Here is a 19,497-nt window from a genome sequence, read left to right as displayed (position 1 = left end):
GAATTTTGAGAAAACATTATAATACTACATATGTTATTTGACCAATTTCTGTGAAGGTAGAGCCTAATTCAAGAATCACATTTTTTCTCACAAGCATTACAAAGAGCTAATGTGCACTGCAGAGAGAAGACAGGGACTGGGGAGGAAGGGACAGTGGCTCACTGGATGATTTTTTTACTGAGAGCAAAGAGCGATAGTACTTTGCTTTGAAAGTCAGTAATTCTGCCTTGCATACTGGTCTCAGTGCCAAATGATGGGGTGCATTTTTGTAAGAAATTGCCTACAAAATATAAACTCCAGAAACTGTGAGATAGACAATATTGATTCAACACTTTGGAGTGGTATTTTCTAGTATTTAGTTTCTGATGCTTTGTTCCATTTCTTACAAAGTGATGGTTTCTTCAGATATTGGATGTAATACTGGATATTTATTTTCCCAGTGCAACTCTACCTATTATAAATCCAGATTTACATACACATATATGTGTGTGTGTGTGTAGATATATATACACACATATATATATGCATGTTCAGTTTAGTTTTCAGCTTCTAGGTGGGAAGAAGTGAATATGTTTGAAAACCAATTTCAGTTTTTACTGTGGTGCTAAATAGACATAGTTCCAGCAGGTTTGAAGTTTGCTGTGAAAGGATTTTAAGTATTTTTAGCAGTGGTAGAAGTGCCTGAATTGGTAGGTTGTCTCTCTCTGAATCCTTTGATGTGCTGTGCCATAGAGTACAACACTATCTGGATTAGATTGTCTGCAAGTTGGCATGACAAAGTGGACTACATGTTTGGGGAGCTTTGGTTTTTGGGGGGGTTTCAGTGACAGTGAGAGGTGCTGTGCTGACAGATACTGAAATTAAATTTTTCTGGTTAGCCACAAAATAGTTCTAGCATGGGAAGTACAGACTTCTTTATCCCTCTTCCAAGAGGAACCAGAGATTGAATTCTCCTGTGCATTCAATCCTCATTCCTTCTGAGCTGGACTTTCACACAGGTGGTCCTGAGGTTTTTAGTTTTAATCATGAGGTTGACTGATCCACTTGGAACTCGGCTGAAATTGTAAATGCATTTCATACAACACTCGAAAGAGTCATCACATGAAAATGGTTTGGGACTACTGCCAGCCCAGGCTGAATGTGAACTGATGACCCACCCTCCACATTATATTCCCAGTATCATCCGTCATATAAGTCTGATGTTGAAATCTGGCGTTTCCAGAGGTCCTTCTAGCATACTAAATGTGCTTCCAAAGTTCTGTGTTTTGCCCCTGGGTTTCAGCTGTTCACACCACCAGCATGTTCTCTGTCCCCTCTGAATGCGGGTAGGGATGGACTCAGCTAAAAGCCAGTTAGAGAAAAGACTGCATAACTTTTAGCTTTTGTTTCCTTTTCTTTCTTAACAGGATCCAACAGCTGCATCTATTTCGGACAGAGATTGTGATACGAGAGAGGGAGAGACTGTAGCTATGAACTATAAGCCGTCCCCACTTCAAGTGAAATTAGGTGAGTCTTTGGCAATGGAGAGTGAAAAGGCTAAATCCAAGGTCTGAAATATGGTGAAGTGCTCATGGGATTGTATGCAGATCCCCATGCATGTGCCTGAGCGTGCCAGCTCCACTCAAACAACTCACAGAGCAGTTTTATCACTGTGATTCTGCTGCTGAGGGAACTGACCTGCAAACATATAAAGACACTGTGTCTTGGGCAGTGGTTGAAGAAGGAAGCTATGCCTTGAAAGGAAGGCATAGCGTTTTAAACCTACAGATTTTTATCAAGCTAAGATCAAGGCTTAGCCAGAAAAAGAATGAAGATAAAATAGAGGGAGTGTAAAAAGAAGAGAAGACAGAACAACTGCAAACAAAAGGAAAAGGATCAGAGATGTGGGCCACTACCAGGAAAAGATAGAGCTGTGTTACTGTGAGATGGAGGGCTTGTAGGTCTGTGAAGATTCACATACAAATACTCGTGCTATTTCTGAGAAATATTTTTCAAGTTCTGGAACCAGAATCATCCAATTAGCACAATACACTGCTTCCTTGCAAGGCTAATGCTTACAAGAGGACAGCAATCCACACATGGCTGTCCTGCATCCAAAACATGAGCCATTCCTGCGCAATGCAGCCTCAAGAACCTGATGAAGGACAAGTCAGAGGAACAGTGTGCTTTCTGCCCAGAGAATGGATAAAAATTAGGAATCTTAAGTCTGGAAAAATTCCCAATAGGAGTGGGAAGCAGTCCCCTGGTTGTCCTTCACATCAGAACAAATGACATTGAGAGGATGCTGCTGGAGCTGGTTGAGGGTGACTGCGCCATGTTGGGGAAGTCTCAAGTCTCTGCCTGAGTATGTTGTAAATTTAATAATCAGACCAATCTGGTCATAGCAGTACAGAATCCCAGAATGGCAGGGGTTGGAAGGGACCTCTGGAGATCATCTAGTCTAACCCTCTGCTAGAGCAGCATCACCTAGAGCAGGTTGCGCAGGATCGTGTCCAGGTGGGTTTTGCATATCTCCAGAGAAGGAGACTCCACAGCCTCTCTGGGCAGCCTGTCCCAGTGCTCTGTCACCCTCAGAGTGAAGAGGTTTTTCCTCATGTTCAGATGGAACTTCCTGTGTTCCAGTTTGTGCCCGTTGCCCCTTGTCCCGCCACAGGGCACCACAGAGAAGAGTCTGGCCCCATCCTCTTGACATCTGCCTTTTAGATATTGATAAGTGTTGATAAGATCCCCTCTCAGTCTTCTCCAGGGTAAAGAGAATAGACCCATAGACAGCAAAGGAAAAGAAAGTAGTTGAATAGGCAAGACCTTGCTGAGGAGTGACTAGGAAGGAGAAGACAGAAAGTTGGATATGCAAATGGAGCAAGATTATGCAGCAAAGTTGAGGACCTTGAGGTACTAATACAGAATGTTAGCAAGTGCATTAGGACAGTAGATTTGTCTTGCAGTCACAGTCATGAATACTCTAAAACCTGTGGCTGCTTTTCAGGAAAAGGCAGGGAGCAGTAGTATGTGTTAATGACAGCACAACTCACAGTTTGGTAAAAGACTATCATTGCCAGCATGCCATATGCCACCAGGATCTTTTTTTACTGCCAAGAGAGTTCTGTAATGTTATTAGAGAGATAATTACTGCTGCAGTAGTTGTTTTGGATAATTTAACATCAGGAATCAGGTTGGAGAGCAATTGATACTATTATTGGTAAGTCTGAGATATTCTTGCATTTCTGGGCAATAAAAATATCCTCCAGAGATTCGCTAATGTGACAAGAAATGGCCCTATTTTAGACTTGGCTTTAGTAAGTCTTGAGGACATTGTAGGAGATCTGATCATAGAAATAGATTTGGATCCAGAGATAACAAGTTCAATTCATGCAAATTAAATGAAAAGGTAATTTGAGGTAGATCTGTAACAAACCTCAGTTTTATAAACTAAGTGCTTAAGCAAAGCCAGCAGATTGAGAAACCCAGGAACTCAAAACACATCAAGTAGGAGAAAATATCAGAAGAAAGGACATTGCTAATGGAGTTCTCCAACAATCATTTCATTTATTTGTTCAATAATGTCTTTGACACAAAAAGCAGGAGTTGGCAAATAAAATTTAGTCATAGCATATTTGGGAAACATCAATACAACAAAAACTCAGAAATACCATAGAGAAAAAACATGAAAACTGGAATAATACAAATGAGAAAAATATGACAGGAGAAACTCAGTCTGCTGTAAACTGGAACTTACCAGCTGGAGGTGACTAAGGAAAAGGAAGCCTGTTACATTAGTTGATTGCAAGGTAACTAATTATTAAAATAGACTAATACATGAAAATACACTATAGTCACACTTCTGCTTTTTTCCAAGGATCAGATATAACACAATGATTAGTCTTTCTGCCAGAACTTCAGATTTTCCACCTAGGGAAAATTTTATTTCATTTAGCCAGTGCTGAATGCTACTATCCATCAGTAAAGAGGGAAAGGGAGGTATTGGAAAAGTCTGAATGTTTTTTGTGGTAGATAGAGGTGTACCATTGCCAGGACCTCCTTTCCAGCTTGTGCTCCTGCCCAGTAAACACTCAGTGCTGACCACAGTATGCTTATGAAGGTAATAGTGGGTGAAAGCTACCTGCTTAAGAGGAATTGTCTTGCAAGGCTGATGAGCATCGTCCTGCCTTGTCTCTAGAGAGAAGTCTGCTCAAACACCTCTCTCTCTGCCTGTGGAAACAGCGTGCCTCTTTAATTAGGTGAACACATACCTAGTGGCATTTGGATTGACTCTCTACTCGTAGCCATACCCAGATAAGCTCTAGGTTACCTGGGGCAAAATGGGACTAACAGTATTGTCTGTAGCCAGTTTAACATGCCTTTAATCCACATCAGCTCCTGCTGCTGTTATTCTTAAAATCTGCCCAGCCTTTACAATTTTCAAGAAGTTTAATAGCTCGCATCTCCCAGCTCTGGCCCCTGTTCCTCTATCTAGATGTTTTTTGTCTCTTCTGCATTGAACTTGTCAGGATTTGGATTGGTTTTTTAATCTCTTTAAGGCTAGACAAAGTTAAGGTAGTACATAAATGTTTAATAGCTTAATTGGCAGAGCCGTTGTTGAGGACGGTAGCAACTAGGGTTTTAATCCTACTGCAGGTTTTCCATATGGATAGTGGCATTTTTCACTGTTAAATCAGAATCAATTGTTCAAATGTCAAATGCTCTGATGGAAGGTTGATAAATGTCATTTTTTACTCTGTGAAGATTCATATATAAATCTGTCATATGTGCTTGCTGGAAGCTTGGTTCAAGTAAGCTCAATTAAATACCAACCCAGCATGAATGCAACTTTTAGTTCCAGAGCCCGCAGTGATTGAAGTGTGACAGAAAGAGTGTGCAGTGCTGCACGCACTGAACACAGAATCATCCTGCTGCTTGAATGGTCTTTTCCTTGGTTGTTTCTTCTCCTCTGAATAAATACGTTTGGCCACATAGAATCATGTTTGCTTGGGGGATCAGTTCGCTACAAGAAAAAACTTCGCAGGTGGCTTACGTTTCTAGTGAACTCGTAAAGGCCACACATGGTTTATAAGTGGAACAGTAAAACATTTAGCTTGCTGCTGGGACCACATCAAAAAAGAGGAGAACCTCAGACCAAGGGGGAAAAACGTCTCCCAGTTCATGTAGTTCATCGTCTTTAATCCTTACTGATATTATATCCATATTAATTATGTGTTTCTTTCTTTTCTAACACTCCCACTTTTCTTTCTGTCAGGAACTGCAAGGCTCAGCCATGCTTCTTTTTTTCTTTCAAATCACTTGATAAAGAGACTCCTGACAGCACGGGGAGGGGCTGAGTGTATATTAGTGCTTAGGAAATGTCTCCAGCACATCCTTATTAGGAGGCATATCCAGATGGAGCACATACCACAAGCCTTTTGAAAACAGAAAAACGTTGTGATAAGGAGAGAGGGAGGGACAGAATAATCCCCAAGAGTAAATTTCAGGGGCTCTGTATCCACTGGAAGGCAACGGATCCTCATGGGATCCCCAGGAGACAAGATATCATTTTAATGAAGCTTATGCCATCTGTTTTTCTATTTTGCATTTTTAATTTCCCTCCTCTGCACTGAAATCCCCATCCAGACAGTCTGTCTGTCTTACCTAGCAGTCGATGACGTTAGTTTTTGTTAAAACAGAATGGGCAGTGTTGCAGTTGGAGTGCTGCAGAACAAGGTGCAGTGGTGAGGAGGGATTGGGGCGGTGGCATCTTCATCAGCACATCTGCCACACCAGGAGCTTCACAGTAAATCTCCTGCATCCCCGTCTGCAAATGAACGTACGGGAGAGAGGCAGACAGATGGAGACACTCATAGCAGCCTTCATCCCTCTGAGATACCTGTTGCCTGAGATGTAAGCACCTCTTCTCCTTCGACTAGACAGAGAATAAGGCACTGTTTTTGGAAGGCTGCTCAGGGGTGCCTAAAAGTATGTGAAAAATGCATGTCTAAGCTAGGCGAACTGGGTCCCACCCTAAGACTGAGCTACATGCGCATGAGGTCTCCTGCCGTATGACCAAGAAGCAGCCTAGTTCATTTTAATGCAGGCTTCAAAGTGTTTGTGATTTTTGTTTTAGATTTTCTTTGCAAAGCTTCTTGTAAAAAAATGACCTGAATTGCAAATGTAGCAGATAGTTTTCCTGCTTTCCTAGCTACTGTTTTGTTTTTCTCCCAGCTTAGATCTCATGCTGGTATTTATTTTAATACCAAAAAGCACAGTGGCAGATACTAGTGAGACCCATAAGGAGAAGCAAATATCACAAAGTTGCCCTTGGTGTAAGCTGCTGTAGCTCAAGTATATAATCCACCAGCCTAACCAGAAACTTCCCTTGCTTCAAGAGGCAGGAAGCTGTTGTAACACTATCAGAGCAGAGCTATTCCATTAATTAATAGTATACTAACACTTTCCTCCTGACAGCTGCACTGTAAGAAAGATGTTGCTTTTTTTTCTCTAGGAGACACAGTGCAAATGGCTGTTAGAGCAGGTCAGCCACAGCCCCGCTACTGCTGGGGTGGAAATTCTGCTCACAGGGAGCCTGCGCCTATTGATAAGATGAGCATAAAAGCCTCTTGAGTCACCCCAGCCTTGCCTTTCGGCTTTCTGTGTGACAAGAAGGAGATGAGAGCAAGTGAACAGCCATAGTGGGGCCTAAGCCAAGCAGATGACTCAGGGAGAGGTGAATGAAGTCTTGGTAGAAAAAGTCGTTCTCTAACAAGTAACCCTAGTGCTCATCCTCCAAGGAGAGATCTCAGATGAGACCACCAAGGCTTCTTGTCTGCTTCTGCTTCTTCTTGTATCAGTCCCACCTCTCCGTCTTAGGATGTATAAACATCCTAAGATTTTACTTGGTGACAGTGGAGGAGTTCCTATCTCTGTCTTCCACAGTCTCTAGCTGGGGATGGGGATTCTGCGTGGAGATACTAGGTGTATCCGCTTCCAAGCACTGAATTATTTCCTTGTGCTGTTGGATTATCTCCTGCTTGTTAACAAACAAGATTCTCAAAAACCTCAAGCAAGTAACTGTAATGATGTTTGCTTAGAGCAAGCAGCCCTGGTAGGGGTAAAACAACAACAGAAAGCCCATTGCAAGGAAATATAGCATGTTGTTCCCTGGTCCGCCTGACTTGGACAAAACTAAGGATCTAGTTTGTGAGGGGGCCCCATGTTGGTGGAGACTGAAGTGATCAGAGGAGATAATCCATTTGGGGACAGAGGCTGTTAACACATCTGTGGTGTTAGCTCCTGCCTTCCAGCCTGCTGCTGTGCATTCATGGCAGATATTAAATTGCTGTATGATCAGGGAGGAGTAGTACTGGGAATATCAGTCAATGAGCTGAGAACTACAAAGCCCTCAGGGATCAACATAACAAAATTGTATTTCTGGTTGAAACTTTACAGATGGTCTCGAATCCCAGTAAAGGACAGACTGCCTTTATGTCCCCATGTGGCTTCTGAGACTGATCTTTCAATTGGTGTAGTTACTTAACCCCCTCTCCTAGGGTTGCATGTGGGTTCAGAGCTTGTTTTAAAACAAACATCTCTATGGAAGAGCCACAAAGCACACAGAGAGCACCCTATCCCAGAGCTGTTCAAAAGGATGCTTTGCTCAGAGGTACTGTTCCAGGGCTGCTCTTGCTGCAGGTCAAGGCGAAAAACTGGTGCTGAGAGATGCGGTCCCAATCAGAGCAGGCAGCAAGTGTCTTGCATTGGCTGAATGGCTTGGTACCTATCTGCATCCGTGGCTCCTTTTCTGTGTCATCTCTTCCCAGTCTGCTTCACAGCTTGTGAGTTCTAAGCTTTTCATACAGAAAACGGAATAATATGAGGAGGTTGTAGTAGACTGGACAAATCAATGCCATTAGCATTTCCTTTTGTCAGTACCTCAAGTACTGTACTATTCCCAGTTGCTCCTCTGTACCAAGGCAATTAATGCTAATAAGGTACAGCAGCTGTTGTTTCTGGGAACAAGCTCTGTAGGTAAATTAGGGAAACATTTTATAAAAAAGCTGTAACTCTTAAGCTAGGTCCCCAGGTTCCCGCTCTATTGACAAAACTGCAGATTTCCATATCCATAACTGTTTGCATGGCGACCTCAAGTGACATCATTACCTTAAGTGCACAAAGCCATTTTCCTCCCCTGGGAGCACCCATTTCCTTGAACACAGACTGTACTTTGTATGGGGAGGATGAGTAATGTGGAAGCCAGAGCGCAGTGGCAATATAGTGCTGCCATTGATTTTCTTCATGAAGATAGAAGTGCAGCCTACCACTTGGAGGTCTCCTGGGGCTTGGGAGGAATTTATTTAAACATTATTTCATGTGTTATTACTCTTTCCATTTATAAGAGAAATTGTGTACGCAGATTTATTGTAGCATCCTTCCTGTAGGATATCTCCAGGCCCTTTTTGGAGGGAATGAGAGAATGAACAGCTACATGGCGTTAAGGGCAGTAGGGCTGTCTGCAGACAGAGCAGCAAAGATGAGGGCAGGAAAACAGTTGTGACAGGCATATTATTGCAGATTAGTTAGAGAAGAAATAGAGGGGCAGAAATGAAGAGGTGCACGAGACACTGTAGCTGACACAGGCTCCAGTAAACAGTAAAGCCATTGAGAGAAACTAGAACAGAGCAATTCACTGGAGTTCAGCAGAGAGCTCTGGGTAGGAGAGAGTGTGTAAGTGGGTGAGACAGAGGGAGAGGAGGTACCAGTCAGCAAATCCCAGGAGCAAAGCATGAGCACATGAATATGAGCTTGATATGGCATGATGTTCAGCAAACGAGCCCAGTCTTTCTGTCACTGCAATTTGCTTGATTTATTATGCCACCCCACCAGGGCTTTACTGGCCTTTCCCAGCCCTCCACCATCATATCTGTGCTGTCATATCTGCACAAGTTACTGGGTACCCACGCACGTCGCAAGCCGATAGACACACGCCCACTCACATCTTGTGTTGCACACACTACTCTTGGGTAATATGCCTTCAGATACAGAATCAGGAAGGAGGAGTTTGTAAGGTAGCTGAATCATTTTGTGGGGCATATCTGGCCATCCTTTAGTCATGGCAAATTTTTACAGTATCAACAGGTCTGATAGCTAGAAAAGAGAGCTAATCCTGAAGGTGTGCTTCTATACAAATTATTTTACTTTGTAATGAGGGCCAAAGCATCTGGAGTCTGAATGGGAGTCTTGTGCCTGAAGCAGAAGACCAGAGCTGCAAATTATAGGTTCTCATCTTTGCCCTGACCCACCATAATTTGTCATCTCAAGTATGAGAAGCAGCTCAGAAGGTTGTGAGCCAAAACAAATTAAGCAAATTATTGAGATTCTCTGACAGAAGGAAGGAAAAATTCAGCAACTGTAGTGATGAAAATAAAAACTACTTGGTCTAGCAAAGCCTAACCCTAGGAGGCAGCACCACAGCAGTGATACACCACCTCTGTTCAGAGGTCTCGTTACACAGTACGTATTACTCTCATCACTGTTTTCTGTGAAGTATGTAAAGAGTTGGTTTAAAAGAGAGTGATGTCCCCAAAGGTGATTTACATCTTGTTCCTGACATTAAAAAAGCTAACACCAGCTGAGTTGACAAGGCTGCCTGCTCAGGTGTTGGCATCTTTGACAAAATCAACACAGAAAAGGGCAATAGAACTGTTTTGTGGCTTCTTAGAGCCCTGTGTCCTTAAATATAGGTTCCACCTGATCCTCTGGCCCACCACAGGGGAACATTTCCCCAATTCTGAATTACCCAGGTGTTACTATTTCTGTGATTGTTTCTGATGTCTCCATAGGTAGATGAGTTTCTGTGTAGCACTCAAGGAAAGCAAGTAGAGCCTTGTGTAATTAATGTAAACTGACTCCAGAACAGACCACAGCATCTGCAGATAGTATTGGATGATGCATTTTTTTCATGTGTTTGATTTATTAATGATGAGCCTTAAACTGTACCTGACAGTTAATTGAATTTGTTCTGACTATTCAGTGATGTGGGCTCCCCCTTTGTCTTCTCTGTGCTGCACACTCAGCTCTTAACCGGGAAAGGTTACTGTCTGCTTATTGAGTGTTGGGGCTAAAATGCTCTGTCAGCAGATCAGGATCTATTAAGTAGAAATAACACACCCTCCTCAAAGGGAAGGGATTTGTGCTGGTATAGGAAGTTCACTGCAATTCTTGGTTTTTACTGCTATCCTTATGTACAGAGGATGCTCACAGCACCCTGAAAACTTTGTGTTGCTTCTCTGAGATCTTAAAGGATCCTTTGCAGACTCAGAAAAACACAGAAACCTTGGTGTGCGACAGTAGGAGAGCAGAGTAGATGAGGATGTCATCAATATCATATGTTCTGTCAGTAGCAGGGTCCTTGTTAGGTGAGCATACCATGGTGGTCTTGGATGCAGACCTCGAATGAGCATGTACAGAGAAACATCCAAGGAACCCTTCTCCTCTGAACCTGGGGACGGTCTTGGTTCCAAGTATAGCAGACAGCATTACACCCAGGTGTGCCAAGCCCAGCAAGTGGTGGAGCTAAAGCACCACCTGCATGGCCAAACTCTTCATGTGGCAGTTAGGGAGATTTACCACATGAAACAGTCGAGAAGAGGTGAGATAGAAGCAGTAGCAACAAACTAAGCACAATTTTTGCCCAGTTAGTAGCAGTCAGACCTCACCATGTCCATCAGTTTTGGTTCAGAGGTCTGGGGGGGAGCAATTCCCAAAAGCAGGGGGCAGCATGGAGAAGAAACCACAGAGGCTTCTTCTGTGGTTCTTCATAGAGGGAGGGCTGATTGAAGCAGGTCATGGGGCAATATGGGCCTGTGCTGGGCACACACAAAAGAGGCTGTTGCCTACATTAGCAGACCGGTAGAAGCAACTCTACTGCAGCTTCACCTATTCTCAGCATCTCAGCTTGGGGTCAGAGATACCACCAGCCTCTTACACCAACTAACACCACTGCTTTATGAAGACATTTAGGAACAGGAATTAAGCTGCAGTGGAGATAGTGGGACTTGTTGTGCAAAGAGGCTTCTGGATCTTGCGAGTCCTGGGACTAAGAGGGAGCTTTGCCTGTCGCTTCACCCCTGGCAGCAACAAGGCAGTGGCCTCTCCAGGAAAGACCACAGCCTGTACCAGTTGCAGCCTTTCTGCTCTGCTGTGTACAGAAAGCCTTCTGGCGCCTCTCCTCCTCTGCTTTCAAACCTCAAGCTTTTGTCTCAGCTCTTTTCTTGTTCCACTTGGTAGTCATTCTCTACTAAGCAGGTCTCACTGAAGGAAAATATAGTTGTTTTTATAGATGCCACATATTCACCAAGGTAAGATTTTATTTAAGAAGTTGTAAAGTCACAGCAGTATGATCCCATTTCTCTAGTTGTTAAACAGAAAAGCTTTAATTACTGCCTGAATCATGGCTGAATAGCTTGTGCTGAGGGTATGCATTTATTGCATTGTTCGTGGAAGTGAGACATCGCAGTGTGGTACTGTGCAGAATAGCTGTAGTGCCCTTTTTGAAACTTCTTCCAGAAGGAAAACTGGGAATTGTTCGCCAGATTTTAAAACACTTGAGCATTCCTCAAACCCTCTTTCTAAATTAACCTACAGAAAAAGCATACCCCGTAGGCAACATTTGCATCCTTTCTCCAGGTCCAGTTACTAGGGGAGAGGAGGGATAGCAAGTACATTCTTGGCAGATAGCTCCAAGTCTTTGCGTATTTGCTTTCAAGAATTGTCTCCAGCTTCTCCTGAGTAACCATTGCGATCTGTTTGTCTCTGCCTCCAGCCTCAGCACAGTATGAGTAGTAGACTCCTGTTCTCTTCACTCTGCTTTACAAACTGCTCCTTTCTCAGGCTTCCTCCCACTTTCCATATCAGTGAAATCATCCATCCTCACTTTTTAAGACTGCACAGCTGAGCCATTGCCTCTCACTGACTCCTGCCTTCCTCCACATGTCCCTTTCACCTGTGAACTCTGCCCAAATCTTCTTTTTTTTCTTTTCTTAACTCTGTACCTTTTTTTTTTTTTTTGTCCCACTGCTTACCTTGAAGAGCTTGAACTGATTCAGTCTAAGCATTTGTGAATGGGGAACTGCTTCAATTCTTGGTCTTGTAAAGAATTAGCACAATAAAATAAATCCACTACAGGGTTTTGAGGAATTCTGCTGTAAACCCCAAACCATCATGTTATGTTTGCTATAACTTTGATTTTTTTCTACCTTCTGCTCTAAATGCAAGAGAATCCTTACTTTTTCCAAACAACCTACATACCCTCTTTTTGTTCACTGCTATGAAATTGGTACAATCAAGTCAGCAGGGATTGATGTCTTTTGGAGGAATGATGCAGTTCTGTCTAGCTTAGTAGTCTGAAGCTCATGAGCTTAAAGACGCTTTCTGCTGTGAGTAAACAGTGAGCTGGCTATGAGAAGAAAGTTTAATCACACCAGGTGTTTCAGAGCTGCAGGCTGCTGGCAGCCCCTTCACTGCAACAGAGCTCACAAGTAACACCAGCTGCTCCATGCCAGAAAACAGCCCCTCTCTGTCCCCCATCACTACCCAGCCCGAAAGTAAGAGCAGATTTTCAAAAAAAGGAAAGATTTGTTATGATTTATTTTAAATGCTGGTTGTAGGACTAGGAACTTGAGACAAGAGATGAATAGTACAAGTGAGACAATTGTACTTTGAATAAGTTCATCTGAGAAACTGTGTTTGATATATTAAATAGCACTGTGCTAAAAATATGTCTTGAAGAAGGCTAGCATATTTAATAATTAAAGTGATGCTGTCAGGCATGGGTAGTTTGAGTCCAGAACAGAGGCTGGTTTTAAAATGAAGATTGTCAGGTTTTGCTTACAAGTATCTTAGGCTTAAACTGCCTAGTAAACCCTAGCACTAATTTTTTTTTTTTTGAAAGTTCACTAAAAGAATATGTAATTGGTCGTTCCAAAACTGCTCACAAATTCACGTCTAATTTATAAGGTGGTTTTGGCTATAAAAAGTTTGGGAGGCTCAATTCACTAAACAGCTTTTTTAGCTACAGACGTTCAGCCAAAACATGGAACACTCAAGTTCAATTCCATTTTCTGCCTGAATGCTTTAACTACTGGGCTGAAATGTGGCTTTATGCAGCCTCTGATCTCTGGGGCAGGGGGTGAAGCACAATGTGAAAACAAAACTTCGACATAGTTATTTTTGTGCAGACAGATGTTATGGTTTTAGTTCCTCCCAGCTCACATAGCCAACTCACTTCTGCCTGTGTGCAGAAGAGATACAATACAGTCCTTGAATTTGGCTTTGGGTGTTTTGGACAGTCCTTTTGGGTTTTGCTGTCCTTCACTGAAAGGGGAAGGTCAATAACACAAGGAGGTGATCTTAGGTCCTTTGTTGCCAATGTTCTCCCTTCTATCTGCAATCAAACATTCGTGGGTACCGGGAGTTTCCGCCTCCCTATAAAGTAGTGTCATGATGATCACATGGCTGCTTTGGGTTCTCATTGAGTAGGTGAATTGAAGCATCTCCAGGAGGTCTACAGGACATTTGTCTGACCTAGAACAAGGCTGTAATCTCCTCTGCCTCAGGGCAGGGCAGAGAAAGAGAAAAGGGCAGGAGTAAAGGAGGAAAAGACAGCTATCTGCATTTACCTGGTAATGACCATCACATGGGAGATAACCAGGATAATCTGGAGAGGTGTAAGAAGAGTGGAGAAGCTTCGTGCTAGTGAAGAATGGTATCAACATGCCTGAGTTGGCAGTAAAATGCCTGTAGCATCTGGTGGGTACTTCATTCCCAACCTGTTTCTTTTCTCGTCTTAATCACCATAAGGAGATCCTTTTCACCATGAGGACAGTCAAGCACTGGAAAACTTTTCCCAGGGAGGTAGTGTCATCTCCATCCTTGGAGGTTTTGAAAACCTGGCTGAATAAAGCTCTGAGCAGCCCAGTCTGATCCCATAGCTGATCCTGCTTTGAGCAGGCCATTGGGCTAGAAAGCTCCTGAGGTCCCTTCAACTTGAAGTATCCTGTGATCCTATTCCTAGTTAGGACTCCAGTTATTTTTTTACATGTCATATACTTTCTACACGCTACTCAAAAAGCCTGTCTAAGTCCTATCTAATTATTTTCTTGGGTTCCTAGCACAAATACAGTAGGATTTGCAGAGATGGACTTAGGTAACTTGTGTGCGCTGGCACAAAGCAGTCCTCTTCCATAAACACTGGTATGTCCACTGGTAAACAAGAGAAATCCAATTGCTACTTGATGTGCACTCTGTTACAAATGTTCTTCTTTTGAAATTTTAATTATTGCTCTCTGTTCTTTCTCTTTAATCCACCAAATCTCTTCCATTGTACAGTGATTGAATTTAAGTACATATTAAAACTAATTTTCTCTTTTGCTTACAGGCTCCAGTGCACAGACAGGGAAATTTGTTCTTTTACAGATGTGTTTTCTGACTTGCATTTTATTTATGGTTCTCAATACTGAGTGATCTTTTAATACCACCAAGCAGCTGATATCTTGTACCCACTGTGTCCTAGCAAAACAAGGGCATTCACAGAGTGTCACAATGGAATATTGCAAAGCAGAACCAAATTCAAGGTGGTTGTGCATGTGTTCCTGTGGGGTGCAGCACAGGTGACAACCAAGCAGCTGCTAAGGCAGCTATACAACACCTCCATTTCGTAGACCAATTTGAGTTGTTCTTGGCATTGGTGATGTCTCAGCCAACCATTGGAAAAGGCGCTTAAATCTTAGATTGGCAGAGGTGGGTTTTTTTCTGCTGTAACTTGGATTTTTAAGGGGATTTTGCAGGAAAAGATCATGACCCAGAGGCTGGCTGTCACACACAGATCCCTACTGTTGTCCCAAAACAAAGCTCTTTACCCGATGTGCAAAGAGCCGATAACACGCAGAGCCAGGATAATTGTTTATTTCATGTCTGCGCAGAGATGGGTGCTAGGTGGTCACTTCACACAACTAGCACACCAGTTACAGTTACTTTATATATTTATACAGTTCAGGATATTAGTTCTGCCTATTAGTCATACCTTCTCAACTACAGTTGTTTAACTCTTTTTCTCACTTCTATTTAAAGATGCAGTACCTCTTAAATTTAGTATGTATGTTCAGTAAGTAGGGGTCTTTATCTGGGGAGGGGGGTGTATTCAGCACTGGGGGTGTGTTTTTCATATTATAATGAGACAGTTCACTCTAAGGACACCAATCAGAGGAATTTTGCTGACTTTTGACTCACAAGGATGTACATCTCCCTATTTTGATAATTTGTTCCTCTGTTCAAAGTTCCTTTGCTACGTCTTACCTAAGTATTCTTCATTCTAAAATAAATTGGGTATGTGGTATGTTTGTTGCATTAGTTATGTCCTTAAGCAGCTAAGCAGTTAATCATCATTACTTGCTACATGCCACCAATAATTATAAGAAAGAACAGGAAAAAAAAAAAGCAAATGAATCCTCCCATGTTTTTTCCCATTTGCATCCCATACATTTTTTTCTGTAGGATGGGGGAACGGATTTTAAGCAGAGAAAGTTAAAATCCATCCTGGAGAATGAGTTCTACTATTTTAATAACTTGAAAAACACTATTTTTATCTTCTTATGAAGATTTTAGGGCAGGAATGAAGGCAGCAGGCAGATGTTCAAGACTGTTAAAGGTGTGGAGGTTGCCTGGGGAAGAAAATGAACGCTGGTCTGGAGCAAAGTGATGTGTTGCCTTTGGCCCAGAAGAAATAAATTCTCTTTCATGGTCTTGCAGTTTGGAACAAAGAGATGCTTATGAAAAGCTGATTGTTACATCTAACAAGGTTACAGAGCACTACTGAAACTTTTCAAAGGTGAAGTACAAGAAAGAAGCAACTTGTCAGACCTCATAGACCAGCTCTATAATCCAGAGGGAGAATCACAGAATTGTGAAAAATTTGGCAGAGAATATTTGAGGTTGAGTACATTTCTTCTGGTCCTTCACCTCAACAAATTATTTACTGTGGCTTCCTGAGTACTTGTTACGTATTTCATGCTCAAGAGGGCCCTTAGCAGTGGTTAACAAACAGGGCTGTTGAAAGGCCAAGTACTCTGAGCTGTGCTCTGTGGAGGAAATGGGGTTATGTTAGGTGGAAGGAAAGGGTAAGTAGTGGCGTCTCATGATTCGTAAAAAACAGACACCACTGTAAAACCTGTTCTTTGGGCCAGTCCTTCAAAGCCTCCTCTGGGGTTTGCTACATATGGATCCCTATGCCAGACCAGCAGTGTTGAAGTCACGCAAGTGACTTAAAGCGGTGGCTCTGGTCCTCAGAGATTTCCAGAGGGAGAGTGCCCTATGGACACCATCTCCCCAGGAACTGACTTTTGCTTTCATCCTTCATTTGGAGATTTTTGGCTTCACTTGGAGACTGTCAGATGTACCTGGTAAACACAAACTCTCTCAGGGTGATGTCTTGCCAGGTCCCCAGCACCTTGCACTGTCATTGGTAAACTTTTGTGAGGTCTATTGCAGACGATCAGATTATGGAGCCAGCGGTGAATCCTAAGTATGAATTTTCACAAGGTCAGCCAAAGTATGCAGAGTGCATTTAACACTGCAAGTAAAGTAAGAAAATCATATGATCACTGTTCTGGCCACTGAGGCCTTTCCGGTGAGCAAAGTGTGGTAGATTTTACCCCCAAATTTTCCTCTCTGATACTGGAATTTGCTGTTGCAAAGTGTCCTCACTAGCACAGAAACAGCAGAGGCACTTTGGTGGTGTTCTCGTTTATTCCAAGTCACTGCTTTTAAGCATTACATTGATGCAATTTCCAGAAGAAAAGACTTTCTGCCTCTGGTTTCCAATACTGTCCTCTCTAGGGGAATGTGGAAGAGTGATGGCTCTCCATGCCTTTCTCACCAGACACTGCTGCAGAGGTGATGCTGTCAGAGCTGCTCTAACAGCCTTGTCACAGTATAGTCAGGAGAGAAGATGCAGCTTGCTTTCTCTTATATTTTACCGAACCCTGGAGACCTGGTAGGAAGAAAACTTATTTCTGTCATTGGGCTGAGCCAATGTGACTTAAGACGCACGGGGAACAGGTGCAGGGGATAGAAAAATGCCAGCTTGAGTTGTTTTTCTGTCTCTCCTCATTTTTTATCCCTGTGAGTTCCACGTCAGGACATGTCCCCTCAATCAGATGGCTTTGCTTGGTTGTGCATTGGGTGGTCGGAAAATGATTCTTCTTCTTCATGCTCCCCAAGGCGAGACTCTGTTGAAGACAGCTCAGCAGATCTCGGTGTCCCCAAAATTTGCCTTAAGTGTGCCGTCCCTCGCAAGGACAAGGCTGTCAGTCCCTGGGCTTTCTCCACATCTCTACTGGTGCTCACCTGGAGAGAAGTTAAAGGTTTTTTATTCCCCAAAGCTTGGTGTTGCCCTTCCATTTACCTCGCAAGTGCAGCTGTTAGCAGCCACAAAGGCCTGTTGAAAGCAGGGAGTATTTTCTGCCACCCTTTCACTCTGCTCACAGCTTTTCCCAGTCCTTTCTGAGCAGTGAGTGTGCCAGCATTAGTAGGGTGGAGAGACTGTCGGGAAATCTGAGTGTTAAAGCTATTTCTGTTTAGGTTTTGGCAAAAGCCAGGATCTTTCCAGCATATTGTGTGTGAGAAAGAGATTTCAAGCTTAAGAGAGTCACTGAACACGTGTGTGTGCGTACATGTGTTCAGAGAGAGTTTCTGATGTTGCTTCACACTGAAGTTGTCTTCAGAACAGATAATTCCATCACCCTTATTTTCTTTCCCTGAGGTAATTTGAGATACAGTATGACCTGAAAGTTGCTGATGCTTGTATGGAGATAAATAATGAGGCAGAAAAGATGACAGTTGATACTACTAGCCCTGCATGCAGCTGATTGCTAATGGAAATATGTGTTCTTGATTCAAAACAGATTATGAACAGGAAAATTAGTTTCTTTACAAAAATACATAGCAAAAAGAAAAAGTAAGTTTGTAGGTCTGCAAAGGCTCTATGAAATCCCACCATGCCTTAAGATAACACCACCTGCTTTCATATCTTTTGCTCGAAATTGGAGTCTTTTGGGTTTTGTTCCTTGCACATCCTGCTGCCTGCTCCATCGGCAAATGTGCGGTACCCAGCCAGTATCTCCTTCCTGCTGTCGCCTCTTCTCTCCCCTTCACCTCTGCCAGTCCACCCAGTCTCTTAAAAGGGATTGGAATTGGCACAGAGTCTGCCAAAGTTTTTATCAGGGAAAAAAAGCTGACCCTCCTCACTCCACTTTTTCATCATTAAATTCAACCTCCTTTTGCTGTGCTTAAGTGTCTGTGTATACAAGTTAAAGCCTGTTGTAAATCTTAATTATTGAAAGATAATTCAAACTGAAGTTGGAACCAAGAGGAACCATACATCACTGAAACACCTGCCATTTTAGCTGCCTGTACTTCTTACGTACAGTCTATTTTCTGTCTTAATTTCCTCGAGCAGTGAACTACATGTCTTCTGTATGCATTCACTAGTCCCTTAGCACTGCTACAATAAAGCCTTGCTTGCTGAGACCCTCAGGCTGTTTCTCTCCTCTTTTCTTCTACTCTTACAACTCTTCTGTTCCTCTCATCTCACTTCCAGCTCCAGTCAGGCAGCCAAACAAGTAGCTATACCACAATAAACCTTATGTTTGTACGCAGTTGGCAATTTTAGCTCACAAATGTGTATGTGTCAAGAGAAGCTGAACATGCATGCGCTGTGGCCCAACACAAACCTGACCCAGGCATGCAAGGGCCACAGAAATTATAATACTTGTATTGCTTTTGCATGTCTCCTCCCTTTTGTCTTAGAAATGCTGTACAAAATCCTTAGCTAATGGTCTTTTGATAAGCAAATCCAAGCTGGGATTTGTCCTCCCTTCAGTGCACACAGCTGGCCACCAGGAAGGGAGGTAAAAATGTTGGTCTGCCAGAATTTCTGCCTCAGTGGGTCATTTAGGAGAGTGGGTCAGATAGCAGCTGCAGCTGTTGCCAGCAATCTCATTTAGTGCTACGGTGTTGAGAGCAGGCAGCTGGGAGGCAGAGTCAGAAACCTCCCCTGCCTGCTGTTTGGGGTGGGGGAGAGTGGGCTCATTTGCCAATCAATGAGATCTCATTAGGCCTTTAGCTGCAGCAAGACAGAAAAGCACGAGTCTTTGCAAGATTAATAACATGTGGAGTGAGATGTGGGGCCTGACATTCAGAGTCTAGGTTATACCTGCCTCCCCTTTGCCCAGACTCCCTTTCACAGTCCCCCCAAAAGCAGTGTTAAACCTTGCTCAGGCCAGCAGTGCTTTAGCACCCATCCTCTCTCCCTTGGGGCTGCCTGTTGCCCGGCAGTGAGCAGCGCTGGGATGGCAGGGCCATAACCGCAGTCCTCAATGGGCACACCAGCGCCTGACAGCTTGCGTTAGCAAACCGCTTCTGAGCATTGCTGCCCCACGCACTGTCCTGACAAAG

At 43.1% G+C, this 19,497-nt stretch overlaps 1 protein-coding gene across 3 annotated transcripts in view; it reads left to right on the top strand.

Annotated features, from left to right (window-relative positions):
* FAM219A (family with sequence similarity 219 member A) overlaps positions 1-19,497 on the top strand; it is a 104,489-nt gene that overhangs the window by 58,067 nt on the left and 26,925 nt on the right. For all 3 annotated transcript variants that reach the window (XM_054811213.1, XM_054811215.1, XM_054811214.1), the window contains exon 2: positions 1,407-1,506. In XM_054811213.1, the coding sequence (XP_054667188.1) occupies positions 1,407-1,506 (100 nt within the window). The remainder of the gene's footprint in view (positions 1-1,406; positions 1,507-19,497) is intronic.

The sequence above is a fragment of the Grus americana genome, chromosome Z, assembly GCF_028858705.1.
Source record: "Grus americana isolate bGruAme1 chromosome Z, bGruAme1.mat, whole genome shotgun sequence".
NCBI classification, from domain to species: Eukaryota; Metazoa; Chordata; class Aves; order Gruiformes; family Gruidae; genus Grus; species Grus americana.
This window is presented reverse-complemented; position numbering and strand designations above follow the sequence as displayed.